The following is a 21755-nucleotide window of genomic DNA, read 5'->3' on the forward strand; positions in this document are numbered from 1 at the left end:
ATAAGTTTGATTGGCCCAATTGTGTTTATTTGTCTTGTTGCTAGCTTTTGTTCAGAAACTTTGCTGAACAGAACAAAATCCAAACCAGTAGGCGGCCATAGCCCACAAGAAAAAGCTCTACTTGTTGCCTTATTGGACAAAATGAGCCCAATTCTAAAAGATTGGGCTCATCGTAGCAAACCCAATGCATTAATCCATACTTCACCCACCCTTTCATTTAGGGGTAAGACCCAATTTTTTGGGCTTGTAAAGATGTCCAATAAAAGGTAAGAAAGTCCACTAAATTGTCCAAAACTGCAAACTTTTGTTCTATGGATTTTTTTTTCCCATTTAATAATTGTTACAAATTTGCATTACTAGTCTGATAATTTGTTACGCTTAAGTCAATTGATTAACGGTTAAAATTTGGTCAATACAATTAGATTTTTGGATTGTCCAGGCGAAGCACACCTAAACAATTAATCATTTACTCTAAAATGATGGCTCGTTTTTCACTAAAAAAATGACTTATTTAAGGATGATAACGGATTAAATCGAGATGAATTTTTGTTCGTTTTGAACCTGACTTGATTTTATACTTATAATATTTGAACTCAACCCCAATTTGAAGATTTTTTTTTATTTTGTTATACTTGAACCCAACACGACTCGATATTGTATAAAATTATACCTGACTTGAAATTAATAAAATATTATTTTTAATATAAATATAAAATTAAATACATATAAAAATATAAATATAAAATTAAATAAATAATTAAAAATAATTATATATATCAGATTCGATCGAGACAGATTTATTTAAAATTTGACCCTGATTTTATTTTATAATTATCTGATTCGATCTAATTCGAAATTTAATTTAAAAAAAAAAATTTTTTTAAGAGGTTGAATCGAGTTTAAACCCATCAAGCACAAATTAAATTACCATCTCTAAACTCACCCAAAACCTCACCAATAGTTTGTCAAGTCAATCATTTCAGAATTAATCATTGGCATTTAACTTATTCCTAGGATCATTAAATATAATTTATGCTTACAATCATTAATTACAATTTATGCTTACAATCATTAATTACAACTCATATCTATTTAAGTGGACCTTTTTGAGCTTCATATGGATATTTTATTAATTGTCAACTCTCTTAATCATGCTATCACTCTTGATCTCATTTAAAGGTAGGTGAGAAATCAGGTACTCAAAGTAACACAGAAGTAGACCTAACACTCTCTAACTTTCTTCCATTGAAACTTCTTTCATACATTTTACCATTTTCATCGTCCTTGCTTCCTAACACTTCCTTAGGCACCATACTGATTTAAGCGTTAGAACATGTCAGGAAGCAACAACTTCGATGCTTCTTGATCGTATTTTTTGATTGTAGGTTAAAGTTGTCCTTCCCTTCCACCTTTGCTCTTTCCTTTTAGCTTAGACACCCAAAAATATTATCAACATAATTCAAGCTAAAAATATTAAAATGTTAGGATTTGAGTGTTAGATGAAGATTTAGCTTTATCCATAAAAAAAATGGAGATTTAAATTTTTACTGACGAATATATATATATATATATATTACATCATCTTGGCCGCCATTGATGTTTACTTAATGTTTTTTCTTTCTAAAGCTACCAAATCATAATAAAACTTTGATTTTCGACTAATGAGTTGTTAGTTTAATGATATTAAGTTGAGATTCTCATTTGGGTTTTAGTTGACATTATTGAAAGGCAAAAAAAAGGAAAAGAGCACCCTATATGAATTGTGGGTATAGGACAACTTTATTCCATGAACTTGTTTGAGTAGATCTCTTGACTTATTATCTAGGTCTATGAAGAACAAATTAGGCAATTAAAAAACATCACCCGAGAAGATGGGAGCTCAAATTGTGATATCAACTTTTATCAATTGTGAAGCTTAGAATACAATTATATATGGAAAATTTTTCAAGGAAAAAAAAAGTAATTACATTGTTTGAAAACTCAATTCTCTTTGAAGATTTGTATATTCATGCATTACATTTTACATACCTAGCTAGATCATTGTTAAGTGTGGAAAAACTTTAGCAAACAAGGTATAGGGATGCAATTTGGTGGGATCTAAATTTCTAGAATATTATTCTTAGCAATTCTTATGTTCGAAGCAAAATGTTGTCTAATTAGACGACGAATTACAAATGTCTGAAAAAGTTTTATCGCTATTTCACGAGACAATTTATAGCAATGTAATGAAAGCGAGGGACTAACAACAATGACAGAATATCCCAAATAATCAACTCGTTTGCCAGGCAAATCTCACAAAATCTTCCCTCTTTGCCTTAAGTAAACTCTGAAAACAACTTATAAACCTTATTATGACCATCCCTTATTGATTGTCCATGAATTCAATTATCAAGAAGTGTATCTACGGCTTCTTGTGCCAAAATTTTCTGATACATTACTAATTCTCCCGGTATATATCTACTTATTATTAATAGATTGGTAAGGTTTATAGATGCATCAATGACACAATCCAAAATCAAGTTTTTACAGTAAATTATATTTTTTAAGAGATGATATTTAATAAATTTGAGAATCAAATTCTAGCAATTACAATCTTTTTCACTATTCTCAAATTACACCATCTTGTATAAAAAAAACCCTCCTAACCCTTATGATTATGATAATGAATATGTATGAAATATAAAATGTACCTCAATATTCATGCTTGTAAGTAATATTATTGAAATTAACCTTTGGATGATTTGTACACTGTGCTAAAAGATGAAGGGTTGAGTGGAAGAAAAGTAGGCATTAGTGGAGGAACACTTGCTATGTTCCTTTTTATCTCCTAATAATTCTTTCATAGGAAACAACAATTCTTTGAATTGGTTTAGTGCACATAGTGGAATCCTTCCCTTTTGACCCTCTATCTTCATTGGTTCAATATTTTTTTTTTCTTTCTATGGAAGACAAAAAGGTAGAGAGAAGTCACAAATTACCTTTGGAGGCCGAAGTTTTATTCTAGAGAACATTTTGTGGGATGATCAACTTTAAGTACTTCAAGGAAAAAAAGAGAGAAAGCCAAAATAGACTCTAAGACAATACCTTGACATTATATATATACGAGTCCAATCATAAAATACACTTGTGGTATGGTAAGATTCTCTTCCACCATGCTATCAAATGAATTCATAACTTTATCAAACTAAAGATATAAGATTAATTATAATAATGAAGATATACTTTAATTAAGCTAAAAAACATAGGATATAAGTTTATCTTTTGGTTAATTTTTTTTAATGATTGAACCAAAAGAGCCTATCACCTTTTGATCTAGTGGCTAAAAGACTTTGAACAGGGCATATGGACATGGATTTTAACCCCCTCACTGCCGTCCCTTCTTGCAAGGGCAGTGCCCTCCTAATAAAAAACAAAAAAAAAGAAATATGGGTAATTAATTTTATGGGGATAAGCTAAAACTTCATTTATGGAGCATATAAACCTGAAATTCATGGTGTTTACTTATAATTTGAAGGAAAATGTTAATGGGTGCCTAATAGCAATGACTAAAGTGATTTATATATATATATATATATATATTATAATATATTATATATAATTAATACATTTTTTTTTACAAAAATCTTTCCTTAAATAGTAATTTAATTATTCTTAACCTGTTAACCAGATTCTAATTTTGAATTGCTGGCAATTGTGGTCTTTATTCTTAATGAAGCAAGTGAAGCCATAAATAGAAGGGAAATTAGGTGCTTTTGAATATTCACCATTGTTTTATCACAAAATGGCATAAGCAAATATTCTAATCTCTCATAATAATCACATACTTGAGCTTAATTATATACAAAATTTTGGTAATAGATGTTGAAAATATGTAGGTCTGCACCTTACACAAACCATTTCTTTCTTATAATGATAAATTTATACACTGTAATTTTAGATTTTTCACATTTAATATAATTTAAAATATGAAACAGCTACATGTGATATTGCAAACATGATATTATTCGTTTTATACGGTCATCTTAAGAGATGACATTCAAGTTCAAATTTTAAGATCTATAACTCATTCTCTTATTTTTCAAGTTGCTGACATCTTTTATAAATTTATTGACTAAAGGTGATACTTTCAATTTGTTTGATTTATATAATAATTTTTTGCATATATAAATTTACACTGCACATTTCTGTCTTCCATTAAAGTTTCTTTCTAAGGTAGAGATTATCAGTTAACAGGTTTTAAAGTAGATTGGTTTGCTTAAGTCTGAATTGTTCTATGCATATTAAAGAGCTTGGATGTCTGCTTTCACAAACTCTTTGCAACTTTTACACCATCTAGTGGGATGGCAAGAGCTTGCCATGGACTTAAGGTTCCTCAATTCAAAAGACAAATTACTCTTTGAGCTCTAATTTGTCAAATCAGATTTTTTTTCCTTTTCTTTTGATTGATCTCCACGTTCAGTCCCTTTTGCTGAGCAAAGATTTTAAAAAACCTGATAAAGAGCTTTTTCTGCTTTCAAAACCATGTCATGGCCACTACAAATACCCCACTAAGGCCTGACCAAATTATCTGAACACTGCAAATGAAAAAGTTCATGTAATGTGTTGAAAAACAATAACATTTCTGTAAAAAATTTTCCAAGAAATCTGATATGCAAATGGAGTTCGCGTTGGATTACCAACAATTTGTACCTGTAAGCAGACAAAAAATTTTCTTTCACTTTCTTTCAAAATCACTTGATGGAATGTGAGCTTTATGAGGAAGATGGTTCTGTCTGGTGCAAAGAAAGCATCATATTCTAATGATGACATGTTGAACTGTTGATTGATAGGCACTGTTAAACAATTAATTTAAAATTAATTAACAGTAAGTGGAGAGATTCAGCTTAAATATTGTAGACACCCAATTGGGTCCGGCTCAGATCAATTGGGCCTGACCCAAATGGGTAAGCCCAATTCAATTTTATTTTGTATTTTTTTTTTCTTTTGTATTTTATGTATTGTATTATTTATTATTATTATTATGTATTAATATATGTATATATTTATTTATTTATTTATTTTTTGTTAATATTTATGTGTATTTTATTATTTATGTATTATTACTAATATGTATATATATATTTTTTATCTTTTTTATTTTATTTATTTTTGTATTTTTACTTATCTAATTATATATCTGATATTTTTTTTATTATTATTTTTATCCTATAATATCTTTTGATTTATCTTTTCTAATTATCTAGTGTTTTTTTTTTTATTTTTATTTTGGAGGGCTAGGGGATTGATCAGAAACTCCTGATCAATCCCTATATAAAGCACCTCCTGGAACAGAATGAAACACAGAGAAAACAGTAAGCAAAGCTACTGATTTGAGAGAAAATGAGGCGTATAGGAAGCTAAGAAAAGTTTAGGAGTGTTCTGGGAGTGAGAAAAATTTTTTAGAAATTTTTGACGAAATTTTTTTTTGGAAATTTCTGGGAAATTTCCAGATTTCGACGAAAATTCCGGCAAAGTTTGAATTTTCCGGCAAAAATTCCGGCCAACCTTGAAGTTTCCGACGACCAACCCAGTTTTCGACGAAGAATCCCAGAAATCGGTGATATTTCGGCCAACTTTCGGCGAAATTTCCAGATTCCAGTGACATTTTCCAGAATCCGGCACCGGTGTTCTTCAGTTTTTAGAGAGAAGGGAGAGGAAAAGGGAAGAAGAGAGAGAGGGAGAAGCGTTCTGCCGAAAAAATGAAGGGGATTGCCTTTTATACCCTTCCAAAACGACGTCGTTTTGGCTTTAAATTAATCAGAGGATTCGCGCGTTTTGCCGAAACCCGACCCGACCCGAGCGTCGACCCGATTCTGACCCGCGCGTGCCTGCCCCCTCCGAGCCGAGCCGAGCCGAGCCAAGCTACCAAGCCGCTCCCCCGAGCCATTTCCCTGCCTTGAATCGAACCGAGCCGAGCCGCGATCCGAGCCGCTCCAGGTTTTTTTTTTTTTTTCTTTCTTTGAATTTTTTTTTCTTTGTTTATTTGTTTATTTTATTTTTTATTTATTAGATTAGGTTTATGTAATATTCTTTTTTATTTTTTATTATTTTATTTTCTTTAAATAAAAATAAAAAATTCCAAAAAAATATATTTTTAGGGAAAAGTTGAAAGTATCAATTTTCCTTAGAAATAAATTTCCAAAAAATATTTTTAGGGAAAAGTTGAAAGCATCAATTTTCCCTCCAAAAAAAAAAATCATTATTTCCTTCTTTTCTATCTTAATTTTGATTTTGTTTTTTTTTCTTCTTTAAATAATCCGACAACGGAGCCTCTGTAAGTGAAACAGTAGTTTTTCTTGCATACTCTTGAGGTGAGAGAATTTTCTCAATTTTCTGCTAAAAGTATTAGAGTCAATTGAGAATAATTTTTAATAATTAACTACTTGGTAAAATTTTAAAGCTTTTGGATAACACAAATTTAAGCTGATACCATCTTTTGATGGGCGTTGTGAGGGTGCTATAACCTTCCTCACACGTAATCGAACTTTCGAACCCTGTTCTGGTTAGCAGACCTGAACCTATTCTTTTAGGGACCCTTAAGCTTAGGTGTTCCCTGAAAGGACAGATTCCTTAGGTGGCCAATCGCACCTAGATAAAAAAGATTTGTGGCGACTCCCTAAAAGTCAATGTCTAGCGATAGATCCCCGGATCTAGACGTTACGACAGCTTGGCGACTCCACTGGGGACCTTGAGAGTCAGGCCAGCAAATAATTTGTGTTATCCAAAAGCCAAATGAAATTGAACCTTGTTGTATATATGTGTTGTTATTCATTCATGTTTTAGTTACCTTATTAATTATGTCATTCATATGCATGTGCATAACATGAGCTTTATACCCGAGCTCCGTCCCTCTAGGAGGGAGTAAAGTACCTATTGCTTTCGTGAGGTCTAATGCCTCCGCAGTGGCTAGCGAAATACTCCCACTCAAATTGAACCTTTTCCGCTTGTAGCCTGTAATGGGTGAGGATTAGGGTGCCTTACTAGTCTGTAATGGACAGGGATGTAAGGAGCAATTTGAGGACCTTTAGACTCTGACCTTAAAACCGCATGTAGTGAACTTTAAGAGTGCCTACACCTAGGATAGAGCCCTTTCTACCCAATGATAGATATACCCTGAAATTAGGACATAAAAATGGTGTTTATCTAATCATTTTGATTGTCTGACTTTGTGCATCATTTTTATTATCATATGTAACATTATGCATCAGCATCATTTTCATCTCATCCATGAAACTAACTGTATTGTTTGTCTGATTTTATGCATCTGCATTATTTTCATGACCATGTTTTAACACAATCATTTGCATCCATTTCATACTAGATTTCATTTAAAAAAATGTGCATTTCATTTGAGCACCATACATAAAGCATAGCATAACATTTCTAATCATAAGTATGGTACTCAAGGTCCCAGGATAGCTCCATCTAGCGAAAATCCTGCTCATCCATACAACACAAGATCCAGAGCAAGACAAATGGAAGAAGAAAGTTCTCATAGATTTGAAAAGCTAGAAAAAGCTTAGGAGAAGATTGAAAGTGAACTAAGCAAGATTCTGGAGGCCTTCAATAACATGAATAAGGGGAAAGGGGTTGAAAGAAATACAAGCCAACAAGTTCCCCATTTACAAGAAGTGGCTGACCCTTTGTACCTTCCAAGTTTTGGTCCACCTCAAGCCCAGTCTGCTTAAGAGGTCCCACCACAACACTTCGTATATCCAACATATCCTGGAATGCCATCAGCTTTCAACCCAGGGCAGTATAATAGCTATATAAATCCTGTCTTCACTAAAAAGGCAACAGAACCAATTCCTAACCTAGATGATCTAAAAGAGAAAGAGAAGGAAAAGATAAGAGAGGAAGCTCAGAAAAGTTTCAAGATTAGCATGCTAGAGCAAAGGCTAAGGGCTGTGGAAGGATTTAGCTTTTATGGGTCAGTTGATACTGCTGGGCTCTGCCTAGTCCCTGATGTGGTTATTCCTTATAAGTTCAAAGTACCAAAATTTGAAAAATATGATGGTACAAAATGCCCCAAAATTCACATCACAATGTATTGCAGAAAGATGGCAGCTCATGCGCATGATGAAAAGCTATTGATGCATGTTTTTCAAGACAGTCTTACTGGCTCTGCCGCCAGATGGTATGTTCAGTTGGATAGGACTCGTATTCGCTCTTGGAGTGATATGGCACATGACTTCATCAGTCAATATCGACACATTATCGATTTGGCTCCTGATCGTTTGTCTTTACAAAATCTAGAGAAAAAGTCAAATGAGTCTTTTAAAGAGTATGCCCAGAGGTGGAGGGATATTGCTTCTCAAGTACAACCTCCTTTGACTGAGAAAGAAACTACAGTGTTATTTGTCAGTACTTTGAAGCCTCCCTATTATGAAAAGATGATAGGAAATGTAACAAAGAATTTTGCTGACATGGTAATCTCTGGAGAAATTATTGAAAGTGCCATAAAAAATGGCAAGTTAAGAGGAGGAGAAACCAAGAAGACATCAGAAAAGAAAGAAGCTGAAGCTCAAGCTGTGAGCTTTGATAGACAACAATTCGGGGGTTATCAACCCTATCCATCCCAAGGTTACTCTCCATACTATCCTGCTGTGAATAATGCCTCATCCTACCCATACCAGCTAGCCCCACAACCATCTTATTCATCCACTTACCACCTTAACATTCAAGCTCCTGTAAGAACCTAAATTCGTCCTACTAACCCAGCAAATGGCTCACGAGAACAACGGACTACTCGAGAAAAACCTGTATTTGATCCAATCCCTATGACTTATACAGAGTTATATCGAGAACTCTATAATAGCCACTTGATTGCCCCCAGCCATGTGGAGCCGCTTAAACCACCCTACCCAAAGTGGTATGATCCTACAGCCCACTGCGACTATCACTATAGAATTACTGGCCATTCTACTGAAAAATTGCACTGCTTTAAAGTATAAGGTGCAACGGTTGATCAATGATGGAATGGTAAGTTTTGATCAAGGAAAAGCAACAGCACCTAATGTTAGTGTACTGAGCGAAAGTCAAGAACAGAAAGGATCCGGAGATTCATAATGAATTGAGGGGCAAGATGTCAATGAAGATAAGGCTGGTTGAAGGTTTCTTCTGTCATTTTGGGATTTCTTTTCAAACAATGTTAGATTTTTTTTTGTAATATGACTTCACTTGTTATCATTTTAATAAAGGCAAGTCAATGCATTTCATTACATTTTTCTCTTTCACTTGACCATTACTCCATGCTTTGTTACCTTTCATAACTTTATACTTCCTTTCTTAGATTTCAGATGATGAATATTTAGACAATGATAACAATAATTATGGGATTTAATTTTGAAAACTCATCCACGTCAATGTGAGGAGATGATTTGAGCAAAAAGTAAGCTGTTACTGAAGGTGAAATAGATATATCTTGAAGATGTGTAATCTTTTATACAAGTTCATGAGCTTTGTTCAATAGATGATGTTCAAGAAAGGTATTCACAATTGAGATGAAAAATGACCATCTTTCTTTTACCATTTGAAAAACCATTTATTGTTACCCCTTTAAGCTTATCATTTTTTTTTAAGAATCCCAACCAAGGATCACCCTCTACACTGGAGGGTAAATTTTGAAAAAAAAAAAAGAACACCACAAAAGGTCTCAAAAATGGAAAGAGAAAAAAAAGCAAAAGAAAAATAAATGCCACACATGACTTGGGGCAAAGTAACGAGAATCCTTTGTGTGAGAGAAAAAAAAGTAGTGAAACGATGTGGGGCAAAATGCCAAGTTGTATCGAATGATCCTTTGGTTTTGAACCTTTTTAATACATGTTTTGAGCCTATTATATCCATTTTTTTTATGACCCTTCACCTTGGCCTACATTACAACCTTGAAAAGTCCATTTGGATCAAGTGTGAGTACCCAACTTGAATGATCATAGGTTGAGCAAAGACATGCTCATGATGAAGCAATGGAATCATGCTACATGAAAGATATCAACACTAGATGAAAAATGAGAAAAGAGAAAAAAAAAGAAAAAAAAAAGGGGAAAAATGAGAAAATGAAAAAATGAAAAAAAAGATCCAAATTGAAAACCTGAAAGGGTGATTTTGGTACCCAAAAAAAAAAAGATCCAGGTCAAATGGCTCACATGAATGAAAGATCAAAGATATCTGAAGATCCCTCAAAGACTGGGGTAGAGTTCGCCAAGCTCAAGATGACTTCAACAGTAAATGAAATAAGTTTTTGAAAAAGAATCCTAGATTAATGTTGAAAATTGTCTGAATATTCATCATTTGGACATACCATTCACCTCAATGACATCCAATTTATTTCCTTTCCCATTTATTTTCTACCAAAATAGATCTCCATTGATTATCTTTACCATAATTCACCTTCTATTCTCTTATTGTTTCACCCCTAGAATGAATTGAAAAAATGCTTGATTGCATTATATTTGTCAAGAATTGAAATGATAATGAATGAATGAATATGTGTTTAAAAGAATCTTATATTCATTTGAAAAGAAATCTAAGATGATGAAGAAATGCTAGATGAGATGATTTAGAAGGATGTATGATATGATCAAATAGAGAATATGATGGGGCAAATCTTGAAAAACGATACAACTAAGTGATGAGTACAAGGGTGAATTGGTCGAATGGTGGGAACAATCAGTGGACAGAGTTTGTTTTGGAATGGTTGATGCTGAGACAAGGACCCAGTGATGGTGGATAAAATTTGTTTTGAAATTTGCTAGTAATTCATTGAATGATGGTCAAGGGATGATCGATTGATGAAGCTTATTCCAAAGTATTGAGAAACTGAACAGGGAAAGAATGTGAGTGGAAAGGACAATTGAGAGCTACACTGGTTCGATCTTAGAAGAGCAGTGCAATTGGATCCTTGAAGAATCAAAGGGCTTGATGCCCAAGAAAAGAGCTTGAGAAACTTGAGTACCATACATTGAACAGGAATTAATTGGCCAACATTTGCATAGCATGCATTGAAATTCATATGCACTTACATAGCATACACTACTTTCAGGAAATTATAGTGTATAAATTCAAGAAGCAGGGGTGTTTCAACATCCCATATGGAGAAGACAAATATGAAGATATTTTGCAAGATGGAGAAAAAAACTTGTCAGGTAAGTTCCTAATCCTTGAAATAGGATGTCTTTTGGTATCAGGGTTGATTTATAAGACCTTTGGGCATGATCTCCTGAAATTCTCTCAAACACAACTTTCAACTCCTTCGGACATGATTGTCTAGGAGAATTTACTTTCAAAGTTCCGTTGCCTCTGTTTAGAGGAGCAATTTACTTTTCAAAAGTCGTGGTGCCTCTGTTTAGAGGAGCAATTTACTTTTCAAAGTTCGTTGCCTCTGTTTAGAGGAGCAATTTACTTTTCAAAGTTCGTTGCCTCTGTTTAGAGGAGCAATTTATTTTTCCAAAGTCGTGGTACCTCTGTTTAGAGGAGCAATTTACTTTTCCAAAGTCGTTGCCTCTGTTTAGAGGAGCAATTTACTTTTTCAAAGTTCGTTGCCTCTGTTTAGAGGAGCAATTTACTTTCAAAGTTCGTTGCCTCTGTTTAGAGGAGCAATTTATTTTTCCAAAGTCGTGGTACCTCTGTTTAGAGGAGCAATTTACTTTTCCAAAGTCGTGGTACCTCTGTTTAGATGAGCAATTTACTTTTCAAAGTTCGTTGCCTCTGTTTAGAGGAGCAATTTACTTTTCCAAAGTCGTGGTACCTCTGTTTAGAGGAGCAATTTACTTTTCCAAAGTCATGGTGCCTCTTACTTTTCCAAAGTCATGGTGCCTCTGTTTAGAGGAGCAATTTACTTTTCCAAGTTCGTTGTCTCTATTTAGAGGAGCAATTTACTTTTCAAAAGTCGTGGTGCCTCTGTTTAGAGGAGCAATTTATGTTTCTCAAAGTCGTTGAGCCTCTGTTTAGAGGAGCTTTGGTAAAAAAAAAAAAAAAAACAAACAAAAAAACAAAAAAAAAAAAAAAAAACAAAAAAAACAAAAAAACAAAAAAAACAAAAAAACCAAAAAATGTTGAGTTGAGTCTTGATTGGGTGTCTACGTCTTTGCGCAATTTCTGTTTCACAGAAAATGTGCAAAGAGGGGCAGCTGTAGACACCCAATTGGGTCCGGCCCAGATCAATTGGGCCTGGCCCAAATGGGTAAGCCCAATTCAATTTTATCTTGTATTTTTTTTTTCTTCTTTTGTATTTTATGTATTGTATTATTTATTATTATTATTATGTATTAATATATGTATATATTTATTTATTTATTTTTTGTTAATATTTATGTGTATTTTATTATTTATGTATTATTACTAATATGTATATATATATTTTATCTTTTTTATTTTATTTATTTTTGTATTTTTACTTATCTAATTATATATCTGATTTTTTTTTTATTATTATTTTTATCCTATAATATCTTTTGATTTATCTTTTCTAATTATCTAGTATTTTTTTTTTATTTTGATTTTTATTTTGGAGGGCTAGGATTGAAAGTTGAAGAATCCCACTAGGAGTGGGAATTCAATCAGAAGAGTCCAGACTGGATTCAAAGATTGAATTTCCGTCCAAAGAGGAATTGGGATTGATCAGAAACTCTTGATCAATCCCTATATAAAGCACCTCCTGGAACAGAATGAAACACAGAGAAAACAGTAAGCAAAGCTACTGATTTGAGAGAAAATGAGGCGTATAGGAAGCTAAGAAAAGTTTAGGAGTGTTCTGGGAGTGAGAAAAATTTTTTAGAAATTTTTGGCGAAATTTTTTTCTGGAAATTTCTGGGAAATTTTCAGATTCCGGTGAAAATTTCGGCGAAGTTTGAATTTTCCGGCGAAAATTCTGGCCAACCTTGAAGTTTCCGGCGACCAACCCAGTTTCCGACGAAGAATCCCAGAAACCGGTGATATTCCGGCCAACTTTCGACGAAATTTTTAGATTCCGGTGACATTTTCCAGAATCCGGCACCGATGTTCTTCAGTTTTTAGAGAGAAGGGAGAGGAAAAGGGAAGAAGAGAGAGAGGAAGAAGCGTTCTTCCGAAAAAACGAAGGGGATTGCCTTTTATACCCTCCCAAAACGACATCGTTTTGGCTTTAAATTAATCAGAGGATCCGCGTGTTTTGCCGAAACCCGACCCGACTCGAGCGTCAACCCGATTCTGACCCGCGCGTGCCTGCCCCCTCTGAGCCGAGCCGAGCCAAGCCAAGCTACCAAGCCGCTCCCCCAAGCTGTTTCCCTGCCTTGAGCCGAGCCGAGCCGAGCCGCGATCCGAGCCGCTCCATGTTTTTTTTTTTTTTTTTCTTTCTTTGAATTTTTTTTCTTTCTTTGTTTATTTGTTTATTTTATTTTTTATTTATTAGATTATGTTTATGTAATATTATTTTTTATTTTTTATTATTTTATTTTCTTTAAATAAAAATAAAAAATTCCAAAAAAATATATTTTTAGGGAAAAGTTGAAAGTATCAATTTTCCTTAGAAATAAATTTCCAAAAAATATTTTTGGGAAAAAGTTGAAAGTATCAATTTTTCTCAGAAATAAATTTCAAAAAAGAAAATTTTTAGGGAAAAGTTGAAAGTATCAATTTTCCTTAAAAGAAAAATAAATTTCCAAAAAAAAAATATTTTTAGGGAAAAGTTGAAAGTATCAATTTTCCTTAAAAATAAATTTCCAAAAAATATTTTTGGGGAAAAGTTGAAAGTATCAATTTTCCTCAGAAATAAATTTAAAAAATATATATTTTTAGGGAAAAGTTGAAAGTATCAAAGTATCAATTTTCCTTGAAAATCGAAATTTCCAAAAAAATATTTTTGAGGAAAAGTTGAAAGTATCAATTTTTCCTCCAAAAAAAAAAAATCATTCTTTCCTTCCTTTCTATCTTAATTTTGATTTTGTTTTTTTTTCTTCTTTAAATAATCCGACGACGGAGCTTCTGTAAGTGAAACAGTAGTTTTTCTTGCATACTCTTGAGGTGAGAGAATTTTCTCAATTTTCTGCTAAAAGTATTAGAGTCAATTGAGAATAATTTTCAATAATTAACTACTTGGTAAAATTTTAAAGTTTTTGGATAACACAAATTTAAGCTGATACCATCTTTTGATGGGCGTTGTGAGAGTGCTATAACTTTCCTCACACGTAATCGAACTCCCGAACCCTGTTCTGGTTAGCAGACCTGAACCTATTCTTTTAGGGACCCTTAAGCTTAGGTGTTCCCTGAAAGGACAGATTCCTTAGGTGGCCAATCGCACCTAGATAAAAAAGATTGGTGGCGACTCCCTAAAAGTCACTGTCTAGCGATAGATCCCCGGATCTAGACGTTACGACAAATATAAGATTACAGGATATTGAAAATTTAACGGAAAGAAAATTTTGATTCTGATATCATATTAAGAATCCAACTTAAACTCAATTAGTAGTAAGTAGAGGGGGCCATAGTTCTACTTTAACAGGCACATAAATCCAACTATCTCCAGGATTTCAGGCATTTTGGTGATGATAAGTTGTTTTGGTGGATTCTTGGTAGGAATATGATTCTGATTCCGTCTTTGGCTATTTACTCTTGGATTCCGAGTTGAACTTTGGCTTCACTTTCACTCCTTTGTTTGAAGCTGATATCAAATTTCAAGTGCTGATCAATTCCAGTAACTCAGGTAAGAGCTCTGATAGCTTCTGTGTTCTGATATATATATATATATTTTAATCTTTTTTTCTTTGTTATCAACTTGGAAGTTGGTTTTGATTTGGATAGGTTGGTCTGGTGAAGGCTAAACCTGTTTTAAGACAAATAAAAAATTACATCTAATTCTTGAAGTTGTCAGCTAAAAACTTGGTGATGAATTAATTAAATTAATGATGGAGTAATTTATGAACTACACAAAGCTCAGTGTATCACATTAATCAAAGGATAAATAAATAATATCACATTAATCTTACTGAATTTCTGATGTAAATTTAGTAAGGGGAAGGATTTTGACCTTTGCACCTCTACCCTTCAATTTGACAGGTCTAATTTTATTAACAATTTGAAATATGCTGGTGTTTAAATTTTCTTGAGGCAATATAAAATATCAGGTTCTGACATGAAGATGAAGATTTAGTGTAAACGCAGAGCCTATGTAGCAGAATCTTAAGATCAATTTGCAATTTAATAATGGAAGTTAGGCAGCAATTCTTGCTTGTCAGAATTAGCTGTAAAATGCTGATATAATATAACAAGTGCAGAGTTCTAATCTGTTATCCTTAGAAACAAACAAGTCTGTTTTTCTTGGTATTGACTTCATTATCCTGCACATGAATCACATTCAACTTTTAGACATGTTTGTCCATAAGGGAAATGGTTTAAATTGATTCAACTTCTTCATCTTGGATCAAAAAGCAAAGATATCTTGATCTTCTGACTTCTGAGTCGTTTGTTTTCGTTCTTTTTCTCTTCAGAAAGTGTTAATTGCTAAGAACAACAATGAATGCATTAGTGGCAACCAACAGAAACTTTAAGCTGGCAGCCCGGCTTCTTGGCTTGGACTCTAAGCTTGAAAAGAGTTTGCTCATTCCTTTCAGGGAAATTAAGGTGATTAATTAAATTTCTCTTTGTTCTCCATCTGTCTCTCATTTATTTTACAATGAAGTAAAAATGAATCCATGAAGGTTCAAGAGGACTTGGAGATGATGTTCCAATAGCATGCTACAGTTTGATTTGAAATTTTAATTACCCAAATCAACTACTCATTTATCCAGTAATGCTGGTCTCTGGTAGATTTACTCTATTCTACTCTGCTGCACTCGTTGATTTTGAACATATTTTGCAGGTTGAATGCACCATACCTAAAGATGATGGCACTTTGACATCTTTTGTTGGCTTCAGGGTTCAGCATGACAATGCAAGAGGCCCCATGAAAGGAGGAATCAGATATCACCCTGAGGTTGATCACATTCTTCTGTTTGAAATCTTCTGAACTATGACAATAGCAGAAAGTTATTCTCCTGCTAGATAGAACATATGCACTTCAAACTTAACATGCCTGATAGTATCATTTTCTCTTCTTCAAGTTTTTTTTTTTTTGGTATTTGGGGTTGCCCGGACTTGAAACCTGATTACTAGAACTAAGAATCCAGCACTCTACCCACACAGCTGTCGGCCTTCTTGAAGTTTATCGGACAAATGGAAACCTCCTTTTTTTTTTTTTTAATGTAGTTTGGATTCTGATCATCCTATGAATCATGTAGGTTGACCCAGATGAAGTGAATGCTTTAGCACAACTAATGACATGGAAGACTGCAGTTGCCAATATCCCATATGGTGGGGCTAAAGGTGGGATAGGATGTGATCCAAGAGAGTTAAGCACATCTGAGCTAGAACGGCTTACTCGAGTTTTCACCCAAAAGATACATGACCTGATTGGAATTCACACAGATGTTCCAGCACCTGATATGGGAACAGGTCCACAGGTAAAGTATGCCTCAAATATCTCAGTTCTACCAATTTTCCTTTCCTGCTGGTCCTTGTAGATGGACTAGTTGGTTCTAGTATTTAAAAAGTGAACTTTGACATTGATAATGGCATTTTCTGTTGGTTAAACAGACAATGGCATGGATACTAGATGAGTACTCCAAATTCCATGGCTATTCACCTGCTGTAGTGACTGGAAAACCAACTGTGAGTATATCAAAAGAGAGAGAGAGATCACATTCAACTTCACATTGCATTATGCTAAATTCAAGCATAGACATTTGTGCAAATTGACTCATTAATTTCACTCTTTTTCCTCTAGGATCTTGGAGGATCACTTGGTAGAGATGCAGCTACTGGCAGAGGAGTACTCTTTGCGACAGAGGCCCTTCTGAATGAGCATGGAAAGACCATCTCTGGGAAAAAATTTGTAATACAGGTGGAGCTCTGATGGCAGCTAGTGGTATTTTTTTTTGCCCCTTAAAAGTACCAGTTCTTAAAATGATGAAAGTAATTCAATTTCAGGGTTTTGGAAATGTTGGTTCATGGGCTGCGCAACTCATACATGAAAAGGGTGGGAAGATTGTTGCAGTAAGTGATATCACAGGAGCCATAAAGAACAGCAAAGGAATTGATATTCCCAACCTTCTCAAGCATGTGAAAGAAAACAAGGGTGTCAAAGGATTCCATGGTGGAGATTCTATAGATCCCAAGTCGGTTCTGGTTGAAGACTGTGACATACTCATCCCAGCAGCACTTGGCGGTGTTGTCAACAGGTTTCTTTTTCTGCAACAAGAACTTTCTATGTTAATAAAGGACAAACCCCGGTGCACAAAGCTCCCCGCTTTGCGAGGGTTGGGGGAGGGTTCATAGTACGCAGCCTTCCCTCTGCATTTTTTTTCTGCAGAAAGGCTGTTTTCAGGATTTGAACCCGTTCCGATCACAAAGGAGCAACCTTTTCATTGCTCCAAAGCTTGCCCTCAAGAACTTTCTATATTAATGAGTTCAATAAAACTAAACATTGTCCTTTGATGGTAATGAAGGGAAAATGCAAATGAGATTAAAGCCAAGTTTATCATTGAAGCTGCAAACCATCCGACTGATCCAGAGGCCGATGAGGTTAGTTCTTGTCTGAAGTTTGCAACTACAATCAGCGAAAAAGATGGGCAAACAACTTTCATTCTTTCTCTTCTTTTACCTGCAGATCTTATCAAAGAAAGGGGTGGTTATCCTTCCAGACATATATGCAAACTCAGGAGGAGTGACTGTTAGTTACTTCGAATGGGTGCAGGTATCATATTTGTACATCTTCTGCTTATGTTACAGACCAAGATTTTTTTGGACAGGCAAAGATTTGTCGTCCATTTTTTTGGGACAGACAAAGATTTATCTGGTTTAGATGCCATCTTAGTCCAAGCACAATAGAGTAAAGCTAATTGGTCATTTTCCATTGCAGAACATTCAAGGCTTCATGTGGGATGAGGAGAAGGTGAACAATGAGCTAAAGACATACATGACAAAGGGATTCAAAGATGTAAAAGAGATGTGCCAAACGCACAATTGCGACCTCCGTATGGGTGCCTTTACACTTGGGGTTAACCGTGTTGCTCGGGCTACTGTTCTAAGAGGTTGGGAAGCATAAGATGCTATGCTGGTTTGAATAAAGATGGTGGCCACTGTAAGGCCCCTGATTCTTGTCCACTATCTCGTTCAAGTAAGGAGCTTCAAAAGAAGTTCAGCCATTTTATATTTGTTGCCTAATCGTTGAATTCTGCCTTGAGCTCTACTTTTGAGTACCTGTTTTGTCCCCCAAAGAATCATTTTATTACTTAGCATATAATATCTGATTCTGATAAGGTAATTGGCTGAAGCAATAGCCTAATGATAAATGGTCATCGATTTACAGCAGAACAAATCTAAGTTAAACATGTATCTAAAGCTTCCTTTAGTTGGATTCATATAATTACCATTAAAAGGTAACATACTAGTGAAAAATGAATCTCAAATCTCAAATCTCAATATCTATAATCCCTTTCTTACTCCTGCGCCGTGAGCTATTATGTATAAAAAAATGAGTTAATATGTAAAATGATCCATATATTATATACTTTCCATTAATTTGATATTTGAAAAAAAATAAAATTCTCGTTTTGATATCTAAATTTTTATTCTATCAAGCACTTTGATATTCTGTATTAACATTATTAGTTAAGTTGCTTAAGTGATATTAATACTTAATAAAATTATGATATATGATATAAATGTCAATTATTATCATATCATCTATTTTTTACGTCAGCATTTAAATAAAAAATTTTAAAAATTTTTACATACCAAAACCAAAGTACTTGACAAATAAAAAGTTCAAGAATTAAAGTGAGCATTTTTTTTTTTTTACATACGAAACTGACAAAAAATATATAATTCAAAATCATTTTACATAATAACCCAAAAAAAATCTAAATTAAACATTCCATATATCATGCTTTAGTGTGCTATTTTTTCAGTCGAACATCAAGCATGCATTGAGACAGTAACAAAGAATTTACTCAAAATTTGAGGCATGACTGGTCATCAAAGCATTGTACAATTTCAAGCAGTGCAACTCTGCCAACCTGGGCCATGTACAGCAATTAACAGATTACAACCATGTCAAACCTAGAACAATCTAGCATGGATCACATTCAAAATTGATAGCAACCAAATCCAGGAATTGCACTTTGGATAAACAAAAATATGAAATAAACATATCTCCAATGAACAAACTAAAATCACAAATAAGTTGGGCATCAAATTTTCAAAGTTGTATGCCCATGGTATCCAAAAGGTATAGCAGGAAAGGGCATTGGTAATGTTAGAAAATGTTATTACTCTAAAATCTCCCTCTGCCTCTAAATCCACCACCACGGCCACCACCCCTAGGACCACCTCTGCCACCTCTTGGGGCACCCCTTCCACGAAATCCACTACCTCCACGGCCACCACCTCTACCGCCACCTCTGCCTCCTCCTCGACCACCTCTTGCACCAGCAGGTGCCTGTCCCCTACAACATTACACATTATGATATTAAAATTTTTCTGAATCATAGGAGAAATTCAAGCTAAATAGACAGAATGCATGATAACTCCTGAGTATGATGATAAATCATTCCGATACATATGCGAAAAATATATATATATATGTTAAACATCAGGGGAAAAAAAGAGCAAACCAAAAATGTAAACTTCAGCGAACTACCAATGACAAATCAAAATTTATAAATTAATCAAAGCATAAAAGATATTAGAGCATATCATCTCAAAACAACTCCTGGAGACAACTATCAATCCTATAATTCAAAACAAAGCAATTTTGGGACAGGCATGGAATATTAGGACAGCAAACATACTTTGGTTGTGGAAGAAACTTTGCAAGAGGCAAAAGTTTGCTTGGGTCAATATAGAACTTATCACCCGCGGCATACGAAGTCGCCACAATACCTTCCAGCATTTTGATTGAAAAATACTGCAACAAGCAGAAAAGTAAACAAAGAAACTCACATAAAGTACAAATTTAATGGCAGACAATGCTTCAAACTAGCAATTTAACTCACAGATTCATCGAGCAGAAAAGTAAATAAACATACTCACATAAAGTACAAAATTTAGGCAGAAAATGCTTCAAACTAGCAATAGAACTCACAGATTCATTGATGGGACCGAAGATTTCATCAACTTTCCCAATCTGGGTCTTGTTCTGTAGATAGATATTACCATTAAAGAAGGGTATTTTCTCATTGGTCAGCTTTGTCACTGCATCACCTTCACATGCATGAAGAAATGTAGATACCTCTGCATAAATAACAAAGAAAATGAAAGTCAAGTTGATATCTTTTACTAATAAAAAATCATAATATAATGTAAATAAAATTATTTCGTATTGGCATTTTTCTTTAAAGACCTGAAAATAAAGAGATAATGCAAGAAATAGTAATTGTTAAAGAAAATATAGAAAACCCATACCGAAAAACGATTTTTTTTAGCTTTTAATTGAATCAAAATCACTTCTTTTATAATTAAATTTCATTTTCTCAGTATCCAAAAAGAAATAAAATAGGGAGATAATGCAAAATGAAATAGAGAAAAAACCATAAATAAATAAAAAGAAAAAAATGGTTTCTGTTATAATTTCTTTCACTTTCCAAACAAAAAAAAAACTAACCCACTAGTTCAGCAGGAGGCCCTTCATCACGGAACCCACCGCCGCCACGTCCACCACCGCGACCAAAACTTCCTCGGCCACCTCCTCTCCCTCGACCACCGTCCCTGCCGCCCCTGAAACCTCCACCTCCTCTCGGTGGCCGCATGGTTTTTCCCTTTTTTTTTTTTCTTTTTTTCTGTTTTGCCTCTCTGAGCCGAGGCTTTCAACGGTTTTTCTTAGAAGGGTATATACTTCAACAAAGAGACGTAGGGTTTTGAAGTTTCTTTGGAGAGTAAATTACTATACTACCCCTTTGGTTTTTGCCAATATAGAAATTATAATGGGCCTTAAGGCCTAATATTGTTCTTAGATTGGACCACTCAAAAGCCCAAGTATTGGGTTTCTCAACTCAAATCCTTCTCATTTAAGTAGTGTTATTTTATCTTTCTATTTGAAATAATAAAAAATATTGTAACATTTCTATTTGAATTCAAATTTATTAAATATCATTTATACGAATGTAAATAATATCTTAATACTTATAAATTATTTAGGTTTGGTTCGGATAAAATTTGAATTCAATTTAATCATTGTTAAGTTAAATTTGAATTTAAATAATTTAACTTATCGAGTAAATTGAATTTAAATATTTTAATGCTTGACTCGAATAACTTATGATTCTAATTAAATTTTTAAATTTTAATATATTTTTATTATTTTAATTAAAAATTATTATTTTTATATGTATAAATATATATTAATTCGAACTCAAACACGAGTTCAAATACATAATCAAACTTAAAATCAAATATAAAAATTGAACTTATTTTTTATTAAACGAGTTCAATTGAATAAACACAAACTTAAAAATTAAAATTCAATCGAAATCAAACTGAATTTTAAATAACAAATTTTAAATTGAGCTCAAATTTTTCGTTATTTCGACTTGATTTGACTCAATTACATCAATAATTATCTCTTAATACGAGTAATTACATATGTCAGTTGAATTAAACTCCAGATTTATTTTTTAATCATTTCATTGAATCATAAAATTAAATGT

The 21755-nt window shown here is 33.6% G+C and overlaps 2 protein-coding genes across 2 annotated transcripts; one reads left to right on the forward strand and one right to left on the reverse strand.

Moving 5' to 3' along the window:
• The first annotated feature begins 14480 nt into the window (after positions 1-14480).
• Positions 14481-18382, forward strand: LOC111297123 (glutamate dehydrogenase 1-like). Its single transcript, XM_022891744.2, has 10 exons — positions 14481-14716; positions 15501-15633; positions 15872-15985; positions 16290-16511; positions 16645-16719; positions 16835-16951; positions 17038-17288; positions 17556-17631; positions 17717-17803; positions 17969-18382. Exons 2-10 carry the CDS (start codon positions 15526-15528, stop codon positions 18152-18154), a joined length of 1236 nt encoding a protein of 411 aa, XP_022747479.2. The 5' UTR covers positions 14481-14716; positions 15501-15525; the 3' UTR covers positions 18155-18382.
• Positions 18383-19202: 820 nt separating this feature from the next.
• Positions 19203-20937, reverse strand: LOC111297125 (putative H/ACA ribonucleoprotein complex subunit 1-like protein 1). Its single transcript, XM_022891745.2, has 4 exons — positions 20714-20937; positions 20195-20343; positions 19902-20017; positions 19203-19556 (listed from the first exon to the last, which is right to left on the reverse strand). The coding sequence occupies exons 1-4, from the start codon at positions 20856-20858 to the stop codon at positions 19385-19387; spliced, it is 582 nt and encodes a 193-aa protein (XP_022747480.2). The 5' UTR covers positions 20859-20937; the 3' UTR covers positions 19203-19384.
• Between the last annotated feature and the right edge of the window lie 818 nt (positions 20938-21755).

The sequence above is a fragment of the Durio zibethinus genome, chromosome 12 (genome assembly GCF_047325235.1).
Source record: "Durio zibethinus cultivar Kanyao isolate XHJ-2024 chromosome 12, ASM4732523v1, whole genome shotgun sequence".
NCBI lineage: Eukaryota > Viridiplantae > Streptophyta > Magnoliopsida > Malvales > Malvaceae > Durio > Durio zibethinus.